The 17,069-nt window shown below is 43.7% G+C and overlaps 1 protein-coding gene across 14 annotated transcripts in view; it reads left to right on the top strand.

Annotated features, from left to right (window-relative positions):
• The window catches only part of VPS13D (vacuolar protein sorting 13 homolog D), a 267,380-nt gene that overhangs the window by 12,955 nt on the left and 237,356 nt on the right, over window positions 1-17,069 (top strand). For all 14 annotated transcript variants that reach the window (XR_009595826.1, XM_042257233.1, XM_012187296.3 and 11 more), the window contains exons 3-12: window positions 1,984-2,061; window positions 4,417-4,607; window positions 4,701-4,781; window positions 7,572-7,688; window positions 10,758-10,862; window positions 11,946-12,116; window positions 12,508-12,608; window positions 13,711-13,879; window positions 16,293-16,394; window positions 16,527-16,728. Coding sequence is in view for 13 of the 14 variants with exons in the window: in XM_042257233.1 (XP_042113167.1) it covers window positions 1,984-2,061; window positions 4,417-4,607; window positions 4,701-4,781; window positions 7,572-7,688; window positions 10,758-10,862; window positions 11,946-12,116; window positions 12,508-12,608; window positions 13,711-13,879; window positions 16,293-16,394; window positions 16,527-16,728 (1,317 nt within the window). In the remaining variant the exon portion in view is untranslated. The remainder of the gene's footprint in view (window positions 1-1,983; window positions 2,062-4,416; window positions 4,608-4,700; window positions 4,782-7,571; window positions 7,689-10,757; window positions 10,863-11,945; window positions 12,117-12,507; window positions 12,609-13,710; window positions 13,880-16,292; window positions 16,395-16,526; window positions 16,729-17,069) is intronic.

The raw sequence follows: 17,069 nt of genomic DNA, 5'->3' as shown, positions 1-17,069 counted from the left end.
AGTTGGGAAGATCCCCTGGAGTAGGAAATGGCAACTCACTCCAGTATTCTTGCCTGGGAAGTTTCATGAACAATCCTCTGTAGCCTGGCGGGCCACAGTCCCTGGGGTTGCGAAGAGTTGGACACAACTGAGTGCACATGCACTACACGCTAGTGAGTAGATTTCTTATTAATCTGAGCTGAGGAATTTTGGCATGAGAGAGCCATCCATAAGTAAGTCTGCAGACTTTCTGCCTGGAAACCAACAAACATTATCATCTATAAGGTGCTCACCTCTGCTGGGTGCTTTGTGGCCTGGTTCCTTGGAGGGACCTTTCCCTGCAGGGCCGGTTGTGGGTAGGGAAGTAGGAAGCCTTCGATCTGTATTTTGTCTGATTCCCTTGTTTTGGACTCTTTAGGCTGCCTTTTCTCTTCATTTTTGCCTCTGCGTCTTCTTTCGAGACCACCTCCTTTGCTCTCTTTGGTTCAGCTTCTTTAATTGTTAACGTTGCATGGATTGCCTGCAAGTCCAGTTCTCCATGTGGCATAGCAGCCATGGAAACCTGGGGCTGTCTGCTGTTGTGACAGATTTGGGTGTTGAAAAATAGGGCAAGTGAGTCAAATTGCAAATGTTGCTCTTTAAAAGAAGAAACTGTATGGTTTCCTCCCTTTAAGTCAGTTTCAACTGATAAGGGATGTGTTTCACATTTTTTTCCCCTAATGATCATTTTCTCCCCAAATGTGGATATAGAATTGTTTCTGGTCTCTCTGAGACAATTAACTTCTCTTTTTGGTTCGTCTTAAGGTGTGTGGAACGCTGTGTGGACAAGTGTTCCTACAAACATCTGAAAAATAAGTTGGGTCCATTTGCTCAGAATCTGCCTAGATGCTAGCTTTGAATACTTCTTTAGACGCCAGTAAGGCACATCTTAATCATTCAAAGGGTGAAGTAATCAGGTTTCTTGTATTAGTTTGTCTTTGGGGGAAAAGACTTGCTTTCCTTTCTTCTGAGTTCTCTTGCCAGCTAATGGTTGCTAGTTGTTGTCTGTACTTTCTGTTCTTGAAAATATATTTCAGACAGATTTATATGACTCAGAAATCAACTTTGTTGCTTAAACAACTTTATAAAACGATGGCTGTGTCCCCAGCTTTTTGAGGGTGGGGACCCTGCCTGCCTTTGTTTATAATCCCAGGGGCCAGCACCGTGCCTTAGGCACAGGGGAGGGTCACTTCCGTAGCTTCGAGGGTGTCACCCCCATGACTGTCCCATCAGTCTGCTTCGGAGACATCTAGTACTTTTGGGTTTAAGTGATGGTAAAAGCTGGGGCTGAAAAGGACCTTGAGCAGTGGTCCAGTTCATGCCTTTGCTCATTACTCTGCAAGTGAGGGTGGGAAGGAGAACCTGTTTAGGCTGGCTTTCCAGAAGAGAGAGTGTACTTGCTTCTGATGACCAACTTTACTGAACTCACAGGAGCTCTTAGACATGGTATGGAATATATCATTTTAGGAGGGCGGGTAGTGGATGAGGAGAGCTTGTTAAAAATGGCAAATTTCTGTTTCAGTTTCAGAGATATCTGGATGGGGAAACCAGGATCTGTATTTCATCCCAGGTGATCCAAATGTTAATGGTCCTTGGGTGAATATTAGCCTAAACTTGGGGCATGTAAACTGGCCACCTGGCCAGATCCCTCTGCTAGCTGAGAATGGCTTTTCCATTTTTAAAGACTTGTAGAGAAAAAAAGAGAGAATGTACAATAGACCCTGTAAGGACTGAAATATTTACACCCTGGCTTGTTAGAGTCTGATCCCTGCCTTAAGCCCTTCGTCTGCTGGCAGGCTTACATGTCAGAGTGGGCAGGTCAGGACATCAGTGCAGATAGAGCGCAGCGGTAGGTACGGCCTGGGCCTCCATGGGAAACTCTCTCTTTACTCGCCACTGATGTGCACACAGTAGGCACCTACTGCATCTGTTGGATGAACATGTTACGGTGTTTTTATTTTTTAGGTGCTGTTGAATTAGAAAACTTGCCTTTAAAGAAAGATGCCTTGAAAGAACTGGAATTACCATTCGAGGTCAAAGCTGGTACGTGAAACAAGGGAGAGGGAGGCGGTATTACATTGTTTGGGACGTGGAAACTGAGAACCCTTGCGTCTGGCTCTGTTGGACCAGGAAGAGGCAGAATAGGAGTTTTGATCAGTCTTCAAGTGTGGTCCCTAGGCTGCTAGTGTCAGGATGCTCTTGGGGTGGTTGTAGCCCCCAGACTTACTGAATTAGAGTTTCTGAAGACGTGTCGTTGAACCTGCATCATTATTTATTTATTTTTTGAACCTGCACCTTTACTAAGCTCCCCAGGTGATTCTTAAAGGTCTGGAAACTTCTGTCTTAGACACAGGAGATTCTTATTTTTAGAGAATTCATTATACATTTTGGGCTTCCCCAGTGGCTTAGTGGTAAAGAGCCTGCCTGCAATAGAGGAGGCACAGGAGACTCGAGTTCGATCCCCGGGTCGGTGAGATCCCTGGAGCAGGGAATGGCTACCCATTCCAGCGGAGGATCCCATGGACAGAGGAGCCTGGTGGGGTGCAGTCCATGGGATTACGAAGAGTCAGACATGCCTGAAGTGACCGAGCACAGCACACAGGTTTTATATATTACTGAGAGACAGTTGACTCTTTTGATTGAAAGGTGGGCTTGGGAACAGTATGCTTGGGTTTCTATTCCATATCTGCCATTTTCTGGCTGTGTGACTTTGGGGCAGTTCCCTCACAGCTCTGTGTGTGCTTCCTCATCTTTAAGATGGGACGATCGTAGTTACATCGTAGGGTGGTTGAGAGGAATACCCGAGTTAATGCATTAAAATTACTCAGTATAGTGCCCAGCACACTCAGTTAACGTTTGCAAGTATTATTGGAGTTTTGCAGTTACTAGATTTGGTAAAGAAACAAGAATTGTCACAGAATAAAAATATTCTCTATTAAGTGACCACGCATAAAATTAGTCCCTTTTTAGACACTGCTTGCCGTTGACCAGTAGCCTGTTGATGTCAGTCAGTCTTTCCCTTATTTTGAGGGTACATATATTACAATAAAGTGTATGTACAATGTAAATCAGTTGCTAGGTGAAATAAATGGAAAATTTGCAAGAGATTTAGGCTTTCTTGAAGTTAACTCAAGTCATGGGTGAACTGCCAGAGTCACAAGCAAAGGCAGTGACAAGTTAGAATCTGAAAGAAACTCTCAAGAATGATGACATGGTCGATACTGCCAAAGAGTTCTTAATTGAATATCAAAGGATTAAGAGAGGCTTTTAGGGAAAATTGATGTTTTCTAATGTTTTGGCAAAAATGACCCTTGTTATGCTTGCTCTGCCAAAATGGAATGTAGCAGAAGTCATATTTTGCTGTCATATAATTGTCCTCCCAATTAGTTAAGATTAGAATTGCAACTGTGCACTAATTATTGTTAGAATTCTTTGTTGTGAACATTGGTGTATGGTTTCAGGTTATAATATAAATTTTATTAAATGTAAGAACTGACTTTGATTTTTCTAGATAAAGCCAAAATTATTTTTTCATTATTTGTTGTGACATATATCTTCATTTGTTACTGGATTACACAGCTGATCACTTGGTGTCAATGATACTCTTTTATCTTAAATATAACAGTTTGCTCTTGCTCAAATTCTAGATCGTAGGCAGGCATGATCACACTCTGCTAATGTTCTACTTTCCGAGGTAGACTGTTAGTTGGGCTGTGTGGATCTCTGAGAGATCCCTTAGGTCAGATAGTTCACATGCTCTCATGCTTTACTCCTTGGTGGTGACTTGCCTCTTATTAATTGAAGCTAAAGAAGCCTTGTGTTCTGGGAGGCTTGGCTAGAAATGGTAGAACTCGGGAAATATGTGTCACGGTTCTCCCAGGCCATTTAGCTCTCCTATCAGTCCAAGGTCTCATGAAGAGTCAGAATTCCTTCTTGATAGAATTCCATCGCAACATGACCAATGTTTCAGTCGCTGTGTTCGAAATAGGGTGTATTGTAAGTCTGTTAACTCCTAGTAAATACCTATCAGCCAACTAATTAATAATGAAAAAGAAATGAGTTGTGTCCCCACAGGCTTGTGCAAGTGCCATGGGGAGAAAGAAACCCCAGGGAAATTTATGATATAGTCCCATTGGGGAAGAGGTAATTTCCAGAGTAGAGATGTTGCGTTTGATATGAAAAAGTTACACTGACCTTGTTCCAGCTTCTACTTTTTGTGCCTTTGTTCTTATAGCTTTCAGCCTAGTAGCATTTGTTTCACATGTGGGAAAACTGACTGCTTGTCTTCTTAAAAAGTAAATGGTAAAAATAATGATGCTCCTTAAAGGACACTAGAAGAATACAGAAAAATAGAATTAAACACGTGTCAGACATTTAACAAGACTTTCCTCTTCCCAGGCTTAATTGGGAAAGTGACCCTTCAGATTCCTTTCTACCGCCCCCATGTGGACCCTTGGGTGATCTCCATCTCCAGCCTTCATTTAATTGGAGCCCCTGAAAAAATACAGGATTTCAATGATGAAAAGGAGAAGCTACTGGAAAGGGAGCGCAAGAAAGCTCTCCTTCAGGCCCTGGAGGAAAAATGGAAGGCAAGGCAGAAATCCTCTTGGCCTGAGAGTGGTGGTGGTAAGACTCGAAATCAGCAAAGCCCTGGATTCTAACACCAGCTCTTTCCTTTGTAGAACGAACGCCAGCAGAAAGGGGAGTCTTACTGGTATTCAGTCACTGCCTCAGTAGTTACGAGGATTGTGGAGAACATTGAAGTAAGTCCTAATGGCTTTTATAAAGTATGAACACGAAAGGGGACCGCTCAGGCTTAAATGTGTTTCATGTCATGGTTGCTGGATTCTCGTGGGTGTAACTGATCACAGAGTGTCTGCAGAGAATGCTGACGGCGCAGGTGTGCCTTTTCCTAGGTGGTGTTGGAGGGAGAACCTGAAAAGTGAGTCACACACAGGTTTTTCTTGCTTCAGTTAGTGTGAGTAGGCGTTTTAATATCACTGACATTTCACTTCATTTTCTTTTTGAATATGGGAACGCCACTTGCTGAAGGATATACCTCCTGAGAAGACAGATCCTATCTGGTTGCAGGGCAAATCACTTAATCTCTCTGGTCTCAGTTTCTTCTTCTGGACAAGAAGAGCTGTTGGATATGGTTTCCAGTTGATTATATAGTGTGTTGTGAACAACTGTCTCACCGCCGAGTCTGGGGCCGTGTGATGAGTTACAGTGCTTGGGCCACTGGCCATATTTTCTGCTTTAATTACCATTTTGTTTTGTCCTCAAAACCAAGAATAGGGTTCACACTAATTTTCAGGAGTGTCATAAGAATCAGCCCATACTTACCAACTCCAGGGTTTTCATGCAATGCCATGTGACAGCCCACATTTTTTTTTAAGGTGTCCCACTCCTCCCCAGAATGCAGTCTGAGGTTGCTGGATTCATAACTTTGGTAACATTGGTAAAAAGATCAGTACATTTGAGGTGACTGCTTTGAATTCTTTTTCAGGTAGTTATTTATCTCATTGATTTTTTAGATATTGTCATTATTTTAACTTTATTTTTAATAATAACTTTGAGTTTAGCTCACATACCATAAAGTTTATAATTTTAAAGTGTACAAACTAGTGTTTTTTCATATATTTGCAAAGTTGAGCATTGATCACCACTGTCTAATTCCAGAATATTTTCATTATTCCTCAAAGATGCTCTATACCCAACTAGCAACCACTTTAAATTCCCCTCTCCTCCAGCCCCCTGCAACCACTAATGTACTTTATGGATTTGTGCAGTCTGGACATTTCATATCAGTGGAGCTGTACACTACGTGGCCTTTTGCATCTGGCTTTTTAGCATAATGCTCCCAAGGTTCATCCATGTTGTGGCATGTATCAGTACTTTATTCCTTTTATGACTAAATAATATATTCCATTGTATGGATTGCCAAAGATGAACAAAGCTGGAGTGAAGTTAAAGTGGTGAAAACAGACTTTATTCAGTGACTCCTGACAGTAGGGGAAAGAGCAGAGCTCCATTCCAACTTGTACAGAGGTGACCAGGTGTTTTAAAGGGAGAATGAGGGTGTGTATGTGTATGTTGGTGGGGGTGGGGTGGGCAGGGCACAGGAGGAAAATTACAAAGGGTTGGTCAGTGTGGATGTGATTAGGTCAGCTGTATTTGCTAGCTGGACTTCTCTTCTTCCATAGAGATGGGCGACAGGAACCCCTTTCTTCCTGATGATTGCATTTCAAGGGAGTGGCTTTTAGGTCCTTGAGTTGTAGGAGATACATCACATAGGGACAGCGAAAGGATTCACAGCTGTAAGCCCTTTTTGATAAATGCTCTAAGAAATGGGGAGGGGGGGGGGTGGTGTACTCTATTGTCAGATGTTGGCTGGAGCAGATAGCCCTGAGCTTTTCCACATAGGAACTCAGGAAGGGGATGGAATGTCTGTTCCAGGGACACAGCCTGAGGCTGCTATAAGCCTTCATTAAAGTTTCAAGTCTTTTAGTGGAGGTGTTTGAATGGAACGTTCATACCTAGAGTTTTTGTGGTTCTCAGGGTGGGCCACATTTTATCATTTGGGTTGTCCCCACTGTTTGGCTCTTAGGAATATTGCTGTTGTAAACATTCACGTATCTGGTTTTGTGTGAACATGTTTTCATTTCTTTTGAGTACACACCTAAAGTGGAGCTGTTGTGTCATATGGTAACTATATGTTAAATTGAGGAACAGTTTTATAGTTTCACTGGTAATGTGTGAACATTTCAGTTTTTCCACATCCTGACAAGCACTTGTTATTGTCTGATTTTTAATAATAGCCTTATTAGTGGGCACAAAGTGATACCTCAGTGTGATTTAGATTTGCATTTCCTTAATGGTTAATGTTGTTGAGTATCTTTTCAGATGCTTATTGGCTTTTTGTTTATCTTTTGGAGAAGCGTCTATTCAAACTCCTTTTCCATTTATAAAAATGAATTCTTTACTGTTGAGTTGTAAGAGTTCTTTATATATTCTGGATTCTCGTCCCTATCAGATACACATGACTTGCAAGTGTTTTCTCCCATTCTATGAGTGATCTTTTCACGGTCTGTTATTTTTTAATTCACTAAAGCAGAGTGCTTTTTTAGTAGCTCTGCTCTAGAGGCACGGGGAAATAAATAAGGTCAGAGTGGAAATGCCCTGCTCGTGTTCCTGTGTCTAGGTTTGAGGGCACAGGGACCAGATGAAGATATCATAAGAGAGGTGGGCCATTTGTCTAGATACAGTGGGTACTACTTTAGTTCAGTGTTTAAGGTGTTCTCTGAAATGATTCCATGGAAGTACCATTAACTCTTTTCTTGAGTTGGCACTAATCAAAATAAATGTCATTCATGTCCAGTTTGTGATTCTAACTCTTAGGAACGTAGAATATTGGGTATATTTACCCAATGTTGGGTGTGTTTGTGTAAAATACCTGCTGTGGTTTACTTAAGTGGCTCAAGCACAGTTTGACCCCTGCTTATAGTACTCTACCTGCCGCAATTGTCTAATTGTTTTTTTCCCTCCTGCAGTTAAAAATTCAAGATGTCCATTTGCGCTTTGAAGATGGTGTTACCAACCCTTCCCATCCTTTTGCATTTGGCATCTGCATTAAGAATGTATCCATGCAAAATGCCATGAATGAGCCTGTGAGTATGAAATACACCTGCAAACCGGGAAGAAAGCACAGGTCTGGGGCATTTGGGGCTGTGCCTTGAGTCCTTTTGTGTTCTGTGAGATCACCATCTTTTTCTCCATGTTCTTTGGCAGGTGTGGATGTCTTTTGTGTTAATTTCCTCTGACCTGTCATTATTTTGCTCATCCATCAATGTTGGCACGTTTTACACGTGAAGAAACTGAGGTGCAGAAAGGATCTCATTTTTTATTTTCTTCTGTCCTAACGTGCACTCTCGGGGTATACTCACTCTGTTTCAGGGTTTTTTCAGCCACCTGGGAATATGTGCTGACGACATCCACATCTTGAAAGCCATTCTCCACCCCTCTTCCGGTCTTCAGATTCAGGGTCTTTTCCTATGGGACGCCTTTATGGTATTTTGTTTAGTCACTGAGTCATGTCCAACTCTTATGCAACCCCATGGACTATAGCCCATCAGGCTCCTCTGTCCATGGGGTTCTTCAGGCAAGAATACTGGAGTGGTTTGCCATGCCCTGCTCTAGGGGATCTTCCCAACCCAGACATTGAATCTGTGTCTCCTGCATTGGCAGGAGGGTTCTTTAGTGCTGGTCCATCATGGAAGCCTGTGGTATTTTAGGCTTGTTATAATCAAAATGATCCCATTATATTCCAGCTGCTCATTTTGCTTCCCTGAAACCAACTTTTTTCCTTTTTTTCCTCTGACATGTTACTGCATGTTACAAACAAACACATGAAAACTGGCTTTTGAGCCCTTTCTTGTGCCAGGCACTCTTCTTAGTGGTTTACTTGATTTTCCGCATTGAATTCTCGTTACTCTTCACTACCGCTATTATCCTGTACTACAGCCGAGGACTCTGGGGAGCCCTTTACAGAACAAGTTTGCCTCCCTTGCTTCAGACCACGTGTTCTCACCCATGACACTCGGCTTTAGACGCCTGTGCTCATTTCTTCACTTCTTATTCCTCAGCTTCTGTATCCATTGGTCACAGCGTCCTACCAGTTTTCCCTGCAAGGTGTCTCAAACATGGCTCTTCCACTCCCCCTCACTTCGACTGTCTGACTTAGGATCCTGTCAGCTTCTGCCTGAGTCAGTAAGCTCCTGACTTTCGACCCCGCCTCACTTCTGTCCCAGGCTCTTGATTCGCCCTATGCCAGGGCTTCTCAGTCTTTCCCACGTCCTGGCATCCAGAGGAGAGTGATGGTGTTTGTACAGGACACAGGGGCAAGTGGAGGTGGCTGCTTGAGGGTGGAGGTGCCCTGCTCAGAGCAACCAGGTGCAGTGGATCCTCCATCAAGATGGGTTTGAATACTGTGGGTCCACTTGTCCACAGACTTCTTTTTAAAAACATAACCACAGTATCACATGATCCTCCAGGGCAGAACCATGAATAGGAGGGCTGAGCAGAAAGTTATATGAGGATTTTTGACTGCCAGGAGGGTTGACACCCGTAACTCCCAAGTTGTTCAAGTGTCGCTGTGTTCCTGAACTGTAGCTTGATTTTGCAGACTTGCTTGTTATCTTGACAAACTCTTGACTCCATTTGGGGTAGAGGGGAGCTCCACCTTGCACTGTTGCCAGGGTTCTCTTTCTAAAACACATAGCTGGTCCCTGCACATGTCTACAGCAAAGCCCTCGGTGGTTTTGTGTCCCTTCAGGTGTGACATCCAAACTCCTTGGTGTGACAGACTTCTTACTGTATCGGTTTCCTAGGGCTAGATAACAAAATAACCACAAACTAGATGGTTTCTTCACTGCTGGAGGCCAGAGTCCAGGGTCAAGGTGCTGGCAGAGTTGGTTCCTCCTGGAGACTCTGAGGGAGAAACTGTCCCCTGCATCTCTCCTTGCTTCCCGTGGTTGCCTTGGCTGTGGGTACATCACTCCAGTCTCCGCCTCTGTTTTCACATGGCCTTCTCCCTGTGTGTGTCTGTTTTCTCTTCTTTTAAGGACACCAGTGATTAGATTAGGGCCCACCCCAATCTTCTATGACCTTTTTTTTTTTTCCCACAAAGAATTCGACAGTTTTAATCATATAAAATAAAATACAATGAAAAAACATATTGTTCAGGGTCTATCCCAATATAGATGACCTTATTTTTTTTTCACAAAAAGTTCAGTTTTAATCATATAAAATAAAATACAATGAAAAAACATATTGTTCAGGGTCTATCCCAATATAGATGACCTTATTTTTTTTTTTTCACAAAAAGTTGAGTTTTAATCATATAAAATACAATAAAAGCCATATTGATCTTTTTTCTCTAATTGTTTTAGGTGTGAGGTTAGGTTGTTTATTTGAGATTTTTCTTGTTTCTTGAGGTAAGATTGTATTGCTATAAACTTCCCTCTTAGAACTGCTTTTGCTTCATCTTGTAGGTTTTGGATTGTTGTCCTTGCATTTTCTCTAGGTATTTTTTGTTTTCCTCTCTGGTTAGTATGACCTTATTTTAATCTGATTACATCTGTGATGACCCTATTTCCGAGTAAGTTCCCCCACTCACAGGTTTTGGGACAACACGAATTTTGTGGGGTGCAGGGGGAGCTTTTCAACCTAGTACACCTAGTAACACTCCAACCTACTTTTCTCAATACTCAAGTACCTCACCACTCCTTGTGTGTGTGGGTATACGTGTCCAGTACTGCCCCACCCCTGAACGAAACGCTTCAGTTACACAGATGTATTCTCTGTCCTTTGAAGCAGTGGAGCCTATTGTGTCATTGGCCCCATTCCTTGCAATGTTTCCCAAACCTTCCCTTCTACCCTCTGTCTGAAACATACACAGCTTTTGGTACTGATCTGCCCAGTGGTATTTTTTAGTTGTTTGCTTGTAGTGTCTTACATATTCTTCCTCTGCTTTCCTCTGCTTAATTACATTTGTTCACGTGTTTGTGTTTCCATTTAGCTAGATTCTGAACTCTTTAAGAGCAGAACCATGTTTTCATTGTTGTGTAACCTCAGCACCTTGCAAAGTGTCCTATGTGTGATTCGTCACTAATGGCCTGTTGAATGAATGAATAGATTCGTGAATAAAGAATCACGCTTTCTTCCCTGTCTTCCCTCAGGTACAGAAATTAATGCGGAAAAAGCAATTAGATGTGGCAGAGTTTAGCATCTATTGGGATGTCGATTGCACTTTATTGGGGGATTTGCCTCAGGTGGAGTTACAGGTATGATTCTGGCAGGGCTCTCTTATAACACAGCACAGCAATAAAGTGTGTAGGATCATGGCCATGTAGGGTTTTGTTCTCTGTGTCTCTGTTCCTGTTCCCACCTGCTTTCCCTCCTTGGCATCCATTGTTGAGTATGTATGAGTATTATAGATTTGCTTTCTTTTTTCATTTAAAGCTCCGTCTTTAAGATGTAGCAGTGTTGCTGCGTATGCTTCTGTTGGATGGTGTTCAGCTGCAGGCGCCTAACGCACTAGTGTTCTCGGCTCTCTTGGCCACCACTGTGCACCGAGGTTTTCAGTGACCCTTAAGAAGAGACTTCTTACTATGTTTTATGTTGAAATTTCACCTTTGGTGGCATTCCTTTAAGAATACTTAGAATGTCATTGTAAATCATTGGATGTAAAATATTACCATTTGTGAAGGATATTTAGAAAAAAATCTCAGTTTAATCTTTTTGTGAAGAAATTGTAGGTGGTTTTAAGTGAAATGGAGAGAAAGTTCTCATATTTCCCTCAACCACGATTATCCTTGCATGCTGTTGTACAGAATGGTTTTTGTTTTGCCAATTTGATTAAATAAATGCTGTGCATTCATACAGTAGAAGAGTATGCATCTATAAAAAATAAAGGGCAGAGATCTTTATAATGAATACATAATAGTCTTTAAGACATAGTATTAAGTCTCAAAAACTAGGGTAAAAAAGCATGTATACCTTCTGTGTAACACTGGTTTTAAAAATCAAAAAGTTATGCATTTGCCTGAATCTGTACAGAATGCTTCTGGTGGAATATGTAAGAAACTGGTGTCATTGGTTGCCTCAGAATAGGGTCCCTGGGTGACTGAAAGAAGGAGTAAGAAGGAGAGATTTCATTTTTTTTGCCTTTAAAATTTTAAACTGTGTGAATGTATTACCTGTAAGCAATATAAATGCAAATTTAAAAATGCTGAAGAGCTTTAGATTCCCAGTTTTCTCCTGCTTTTGGGTTCTGATGTCATATGCTGTAGATTAGACAACATTGCACCAGGTGACTCGATCTGGGAAACATCTGCTGTAATGACAGCCATCCTTGTGACACTCAGGAGGCCATGGACAGGAGCATGGAGAGTCGTGACCATCACTACATCTTGGAGCCCGTGTGTGCATCTGCTCTTCTGAAGAGAAACTGCTCCAAAGAGCCTCTGCGCTCTCGGCACACTCCCCGAATCGAATGTGATATTCACCTGGAAACCATTCCCTTGAAACTCTCTCAGGTACCCTCCACCTTTCTGTCACTGTCTGCTGGTAACTGGGGTGTTGGTGAAGGGTCCCCTCGTGGGAAAGGAAGTGCGTATGAGACCAAGCTATGGTGGATGCAGAACCCACTGTCTTTATACGTTTGGGTTGGGTGTGTCTCAGGTTAGTTTGATTTGATGTTTTTAAGTGCTGAACGAAGAGCATAAGAGAGCCAGTGGATCTGTGTACTTAGCTGATAGTGTTCAGAGAGACATGCTGCATAGTGCTGGAGTTTGGTCTTGCAGTTGGTACTGGATTTCAGCTCACTGGGTTGACTGGTATGACTTGTCCCTGTGATGTGTAATGTCTTTACTGAGCAAAAGAAATAAACCAGTTCTAACCTTGTACTGCTTAACTTCTAATAAAAAGCTGCAGTACCGGCAAATCATGGAATTCCTCAAGGAGCTGGAGCGAAAGGAGAGGCAGGTGAAGTTCCGAAAATGGAAACCCAAAGTGGCCGTGTCTGAGAAGTAAGGCTTGTCAATTAAGTGTTGTGTGTGGAATGCATTTTCTAGCATGTTCTTTTTTGTATATAGATCAGAAATGTGCCTCACTGTCTTTTTCACATGGTTGAAGATGAAAGTATAGTCGATTTTTCTGGTTTTTAAAATGCCATTTCTGTTATCATTGTTATCATGCTATTGTGTATCTCTGGTGTCACGGGTTTACTCTTAGGTCAAGCATAGTGGAATTTAGAAGGTCCTCTCAGTCTCAGGTAGGTTTCCTTGGTGGTTCAGTGGTAAGGAATCTGCCAGTCCAGTGCAGGAGACACAGGAGACTCGGGTTCGATTGCTGGTCTGGGAGAAGGAAATGGCAACCCTGTCTAGTATTTTTGCATGGAGAACTTGATGGACAGAGGAGCCTGGTGGGTTACAGTCCATGGGGTTGCAAAGAGTGGAATACAATTTAGCAACTGAACAACAGCAACAACTCAGTCTCATGTAGCAAGGAGACTAGCCTTGCTCTGGTGGGATCTGACTGTGTGGTAAATAGTTTGTAGCACTCTTGAACCTACTCCCTTGTATCTTTTCTCCTAACCAGTTTAGTCAGCATTTATGTAATACACTTGATGACATCTGTAGCATAAATGTCCAAAGCATCACAAAGAGTCAAACATGGCTGAAGTGACTTACCAAGCACATAGGATAAATAAATGTTTTCATGTAGATGTGCTCAACTTGACCAATCAATATATTAAACCTTTTTTAAAGGTCCTGTGTATTTCCAGTCTTTCCTGAAGTCTTCCATTTAACAGTCAAATCCTTGCTGATTATCTTACAATGGGATTTACTGTAAAGCCATCACTTGATTGTCTGTCAGTGGGAGAGGCTGATGTCATGGGTCATTCAGACCAATTGAGTAATGTACTATTATTGGTGTATCCATCGAGGATGTAGTAGATTAGCTTTCCCCACAGGTTGAAGTTAGCCTAATATTATTTGAATTTGAAGCATAAAGTGATGGCCGACAAGAGATGTCCAGAATGGGAGTAGTGTGCTATGGATCGCCTTGGGTTGATAGCATTTTCATTGCTTTTGCTGTAAGTAACTAGATGGCTATGAAATGTTTCAGCTGCCGAGAGTGGTGGTATTTCGCTTTGAATGCCAACCTGCATGAGATCCGGGAGCAGAGGAAGCGCTGCACATGGGGCTTCTTGTTGGGCCGGGCCCGTGACGCCGTGTCTTATACCGACAAGTACTTCACCACGTTGAGAGGAGGCTTGCTGTCTGCAGATGACAAGGTAAGGGGTGTTGTCTCACGTTTCTCGTCTCCACTCAGAGGGTAAGAATGTCTCTTCAAGACTGAAGAAAATGGAGTCTGTGAAGAAATAAAAGTCTTTGTTTGGGATCGTAGTTTTTTAGGATAAAGTTGGCCTTACTAGGGTGAGAGCTACTTAGAAGGCTGGGTTTTGCCTCTGCAGGAAGCTTTCTCCATCTTCTGTTGTTAGAGGGGAGCTGGCCCATGGGCTGGGAGGAAGGAAAAGGGGCCATGGTCCCGCCAGGTCTCCTGGCTCTCTGTGCAAGGCCCAGAGAGACTCTGCATCTAGTCACTTGTGTCAAACACCTGATCCTAACTCTTTCCTTCACATTTTTCCTAATCGCGACTGACTTGATGGACTCTGGAGTTTTAGGGGTAGAGCCTAGGCCGAGGGTGTGCAGCAAGGGGAAGGCCAGCTCCAGTTTCAGTACCTGCAGGACCAGAGACCTGCAGGAAGCTCCACGCCTGGAGCTTCCTCTAGTTCCAGTCTGTCTCCTCTGTCTCCTCAGGAAGGGCAGTGGGGAGTGTTTTCCTCCTTGATTTGTTTTGGTTTTGTGAGCATCAGTTTTTGTAATAGCAATTTAGACTAATTTTGGCCTGGGGATTGTCTCAATTAACTCTCTTTAGTAAACATTTCTAAGCGTCCCTTTAGCACCTGTCTTTGGAGAAGGCAATGGCACCCCACTCCGTACTCTTGCCTGGCAAATCCCATGGGCGGAGGAGCCTGGTGGGCTGCAGTCCTAAGGTCGCTAAGAGTCAGACACGACTGAGCGACTTCACTTTCAATTTTCACTTTCATGCATTGGAGAAGGAAATGGCAATCCACTCCAGTGTTCTTGCCTGGAGAATCCCAGGGACGGGGGAGCCTGGTGGGCTGCCGTCTCTGGGGTCGTACAGAGTCGGACATGACTGAAGCGACTTAGCAGCAGCAGCAGCACCTGTCTTAGCTTGGGCTGCTATAACAACATTCCACAGGGTGGGGCGCTTTAAATGGTGGATGTTTACTTCTCACAGTTCTGGAGGCTGAAATTCCATGATCGAGGTGCCAGTAGATTTGGTTCTTGGGGAAGACCATCTTCCTGGTTTATGGGCAGCTGCCTTCTCCCTGTGTGCTCACCTGGCCTTTCTTGGGCAGAGAGAGAGCTGTTTGTCTTTCCCTTCCTACAAGGGAACTAGTCCCATAATGATGGTCCTGTCCTCATCACCTCATCTAAACCTGTTCACCTCCCATGGGCTCCACTTTCAGATCCTGTCACGTTGAGGATTAAGGCCTCAACATGCACATATTGGGGGAACACATTCATCCTGTGAGAGCACCCCATTGTGGTAACCAGTGGCAATGGTGCATCCTTGGGTGTTCTCACCTATCTTGCCAGCACCCTGAGGTATGACCCACTCTGCTAGTGCTTCTTTCATGACTGTCGGGCGTGGTTACTGACATAGAAGCCTTAATAAAAGGATGGAATAAACCAGACCTTTTGTTTCAGATAGTTTTCTTAAAGGCATAGGGAAAGACATGGAGCAAGGGAAAATCTGAATTACAACTGAGGTGAACAAGTAAACATGTATAATCTCCTTTTCCTTAGTGGCAGGGTGTAAGGCTTCCCTGGTGGCTCAGATGGTAGAGAATCCACGTGCAGTACAGAAGACCCAGGTTCCATCCCTGGGTTGGGACGATCCGCTGGAGCAGGGAATGACAACCCACTCCAGTCAGTATTCTTGCCGGGAGAATCCCATAGACAGAGGGGCCTGGTGGGCTATAGTCCATAGGGACGCAGAGTCCGACACCACTAAGCGACTAACAACTTTCACTTTCAAGAAACAGCTTAGGAGAGCTGACTCTGCTTTCCTCCACATCTTTGTGTGTTGCTGGCCACTGTTGTTCTTTCCTAATTAGCATGAAACGAATGAAAACGACCACTTCCTTGCTAATGTCCCACATGAAACATAAAGAAGCTGGAGGCCTGCACACTTACTCTGTAAACTAGGTCCTTAGTTTCCTCCTCTGACTCGGGAAGGTTAACAACCAGCCACCAATTTGAATCAGTTGAGGTAACACCATGTTAAGCACTTTATAAACTGCCTTTGCGGAGCAAAGATGAGCTAGTCCAGCAACACTTGTCCTTCACGTACTTGTTAACAGCTCAATACCACTCTGCTCTCTCTGCACTTCCCGTTAGTCTCAGAGTACAGGTAGGGTCTACCCGGGTTATATGGAAAAGCTGTTTGAACCAGAAGCTTAGCAGTTATGGAACTCACTGTTTATCTTCATGGTTTTTGGGCCTTGGAAGCATTGGAAACATTGGGGGCCAGGTGGGTTCCTTTAGTACTGGATGGGTTCATGATGGTGTCCACTTTCTCTGCAGCCCTGACACCTGTTTTCTTCACCCGAACAGGAGGAAATGTATCGGATTGAAGAGGAGCAGAGCTTTGAGGAACTGAAGATTTTGCGTGAACTGGTGCATGAACGGTTTCACAAGCAGGAAGAACTGGCAGAGGTAGGAGACCCTCCGAGAGAAGCTGTGTCACACGCAGCATGCTGAGTGCTTCTGGGGGCACAGAGAACGAGGAGTGGCACCTCATGCCCTGTCTCTTTGGTCCTCATGTGTGCTCATTTCTGATTGACACAGAGCCTACGGGAGCCTCAGCTGGATCCTCTGGGAGACTCTCCTGGAGACCCAGGCCCCGGGGGAGGCAGCGGGATGCTGCAGTACCTTCAGTCCTGGTTTCCCGGCTGGGGTGGCTGGTACGGGCAGCAGAGCCCTGAAGGGAAGCCAGTGGAGAGCCTGATGGCTGAGCCGCAGGAGCAGTGGACTCCGGAGGAGATCCTGGGTAAGGCGGGAGCTGGCTTTCATGTGTCCTTCTTGATTACAGTGGAGGGAGACACTTGGTTCATGGTTCACCTATTATTTGGGAAACTGGCCCATGGTATATTTCAAATTAAAAAAAAAAGGTAGACATTTGTGACAGTTTATCTCATGTTTATAGAGGCAGAGAGAGGTTTTTTAAAAAATAATTTTCTTTATTTATATTTGGCTGTGCTGAACCTTTGTTGCTGTGTGGGCTTTTCTCTAGTTTCGGCTCATGGGCTTCAGTAGTTGTGGCACGTGGGCCCGGTAGTTCCAGTTCCTGGGCTCTAGAGCACAGGCTCAGTAGTTGTGGCCCATGGGCTT

The sequence above is a fragment of the Ovis aries genome, chromosome 12 (assembly GCF_016772045.2).
Source record: "Ovis aries strain OAR_USU_Benz2616 breed Rambouillet chromosome 12, ARS-UI_Ramb_v3.0, whole genome shotgun sequence".
NCBI classification, from domain to species: domain Eukaryota; kingdom Metazoa; phylum Chordata; class Mammalia; order Artiodactyla; family Bovidae; genus Ovis; species Ovis aries.
Note: the sequence above shows the minus strand (reverse complement) of the source record. Positions and strands in the feature narration are given on the sequence as shown.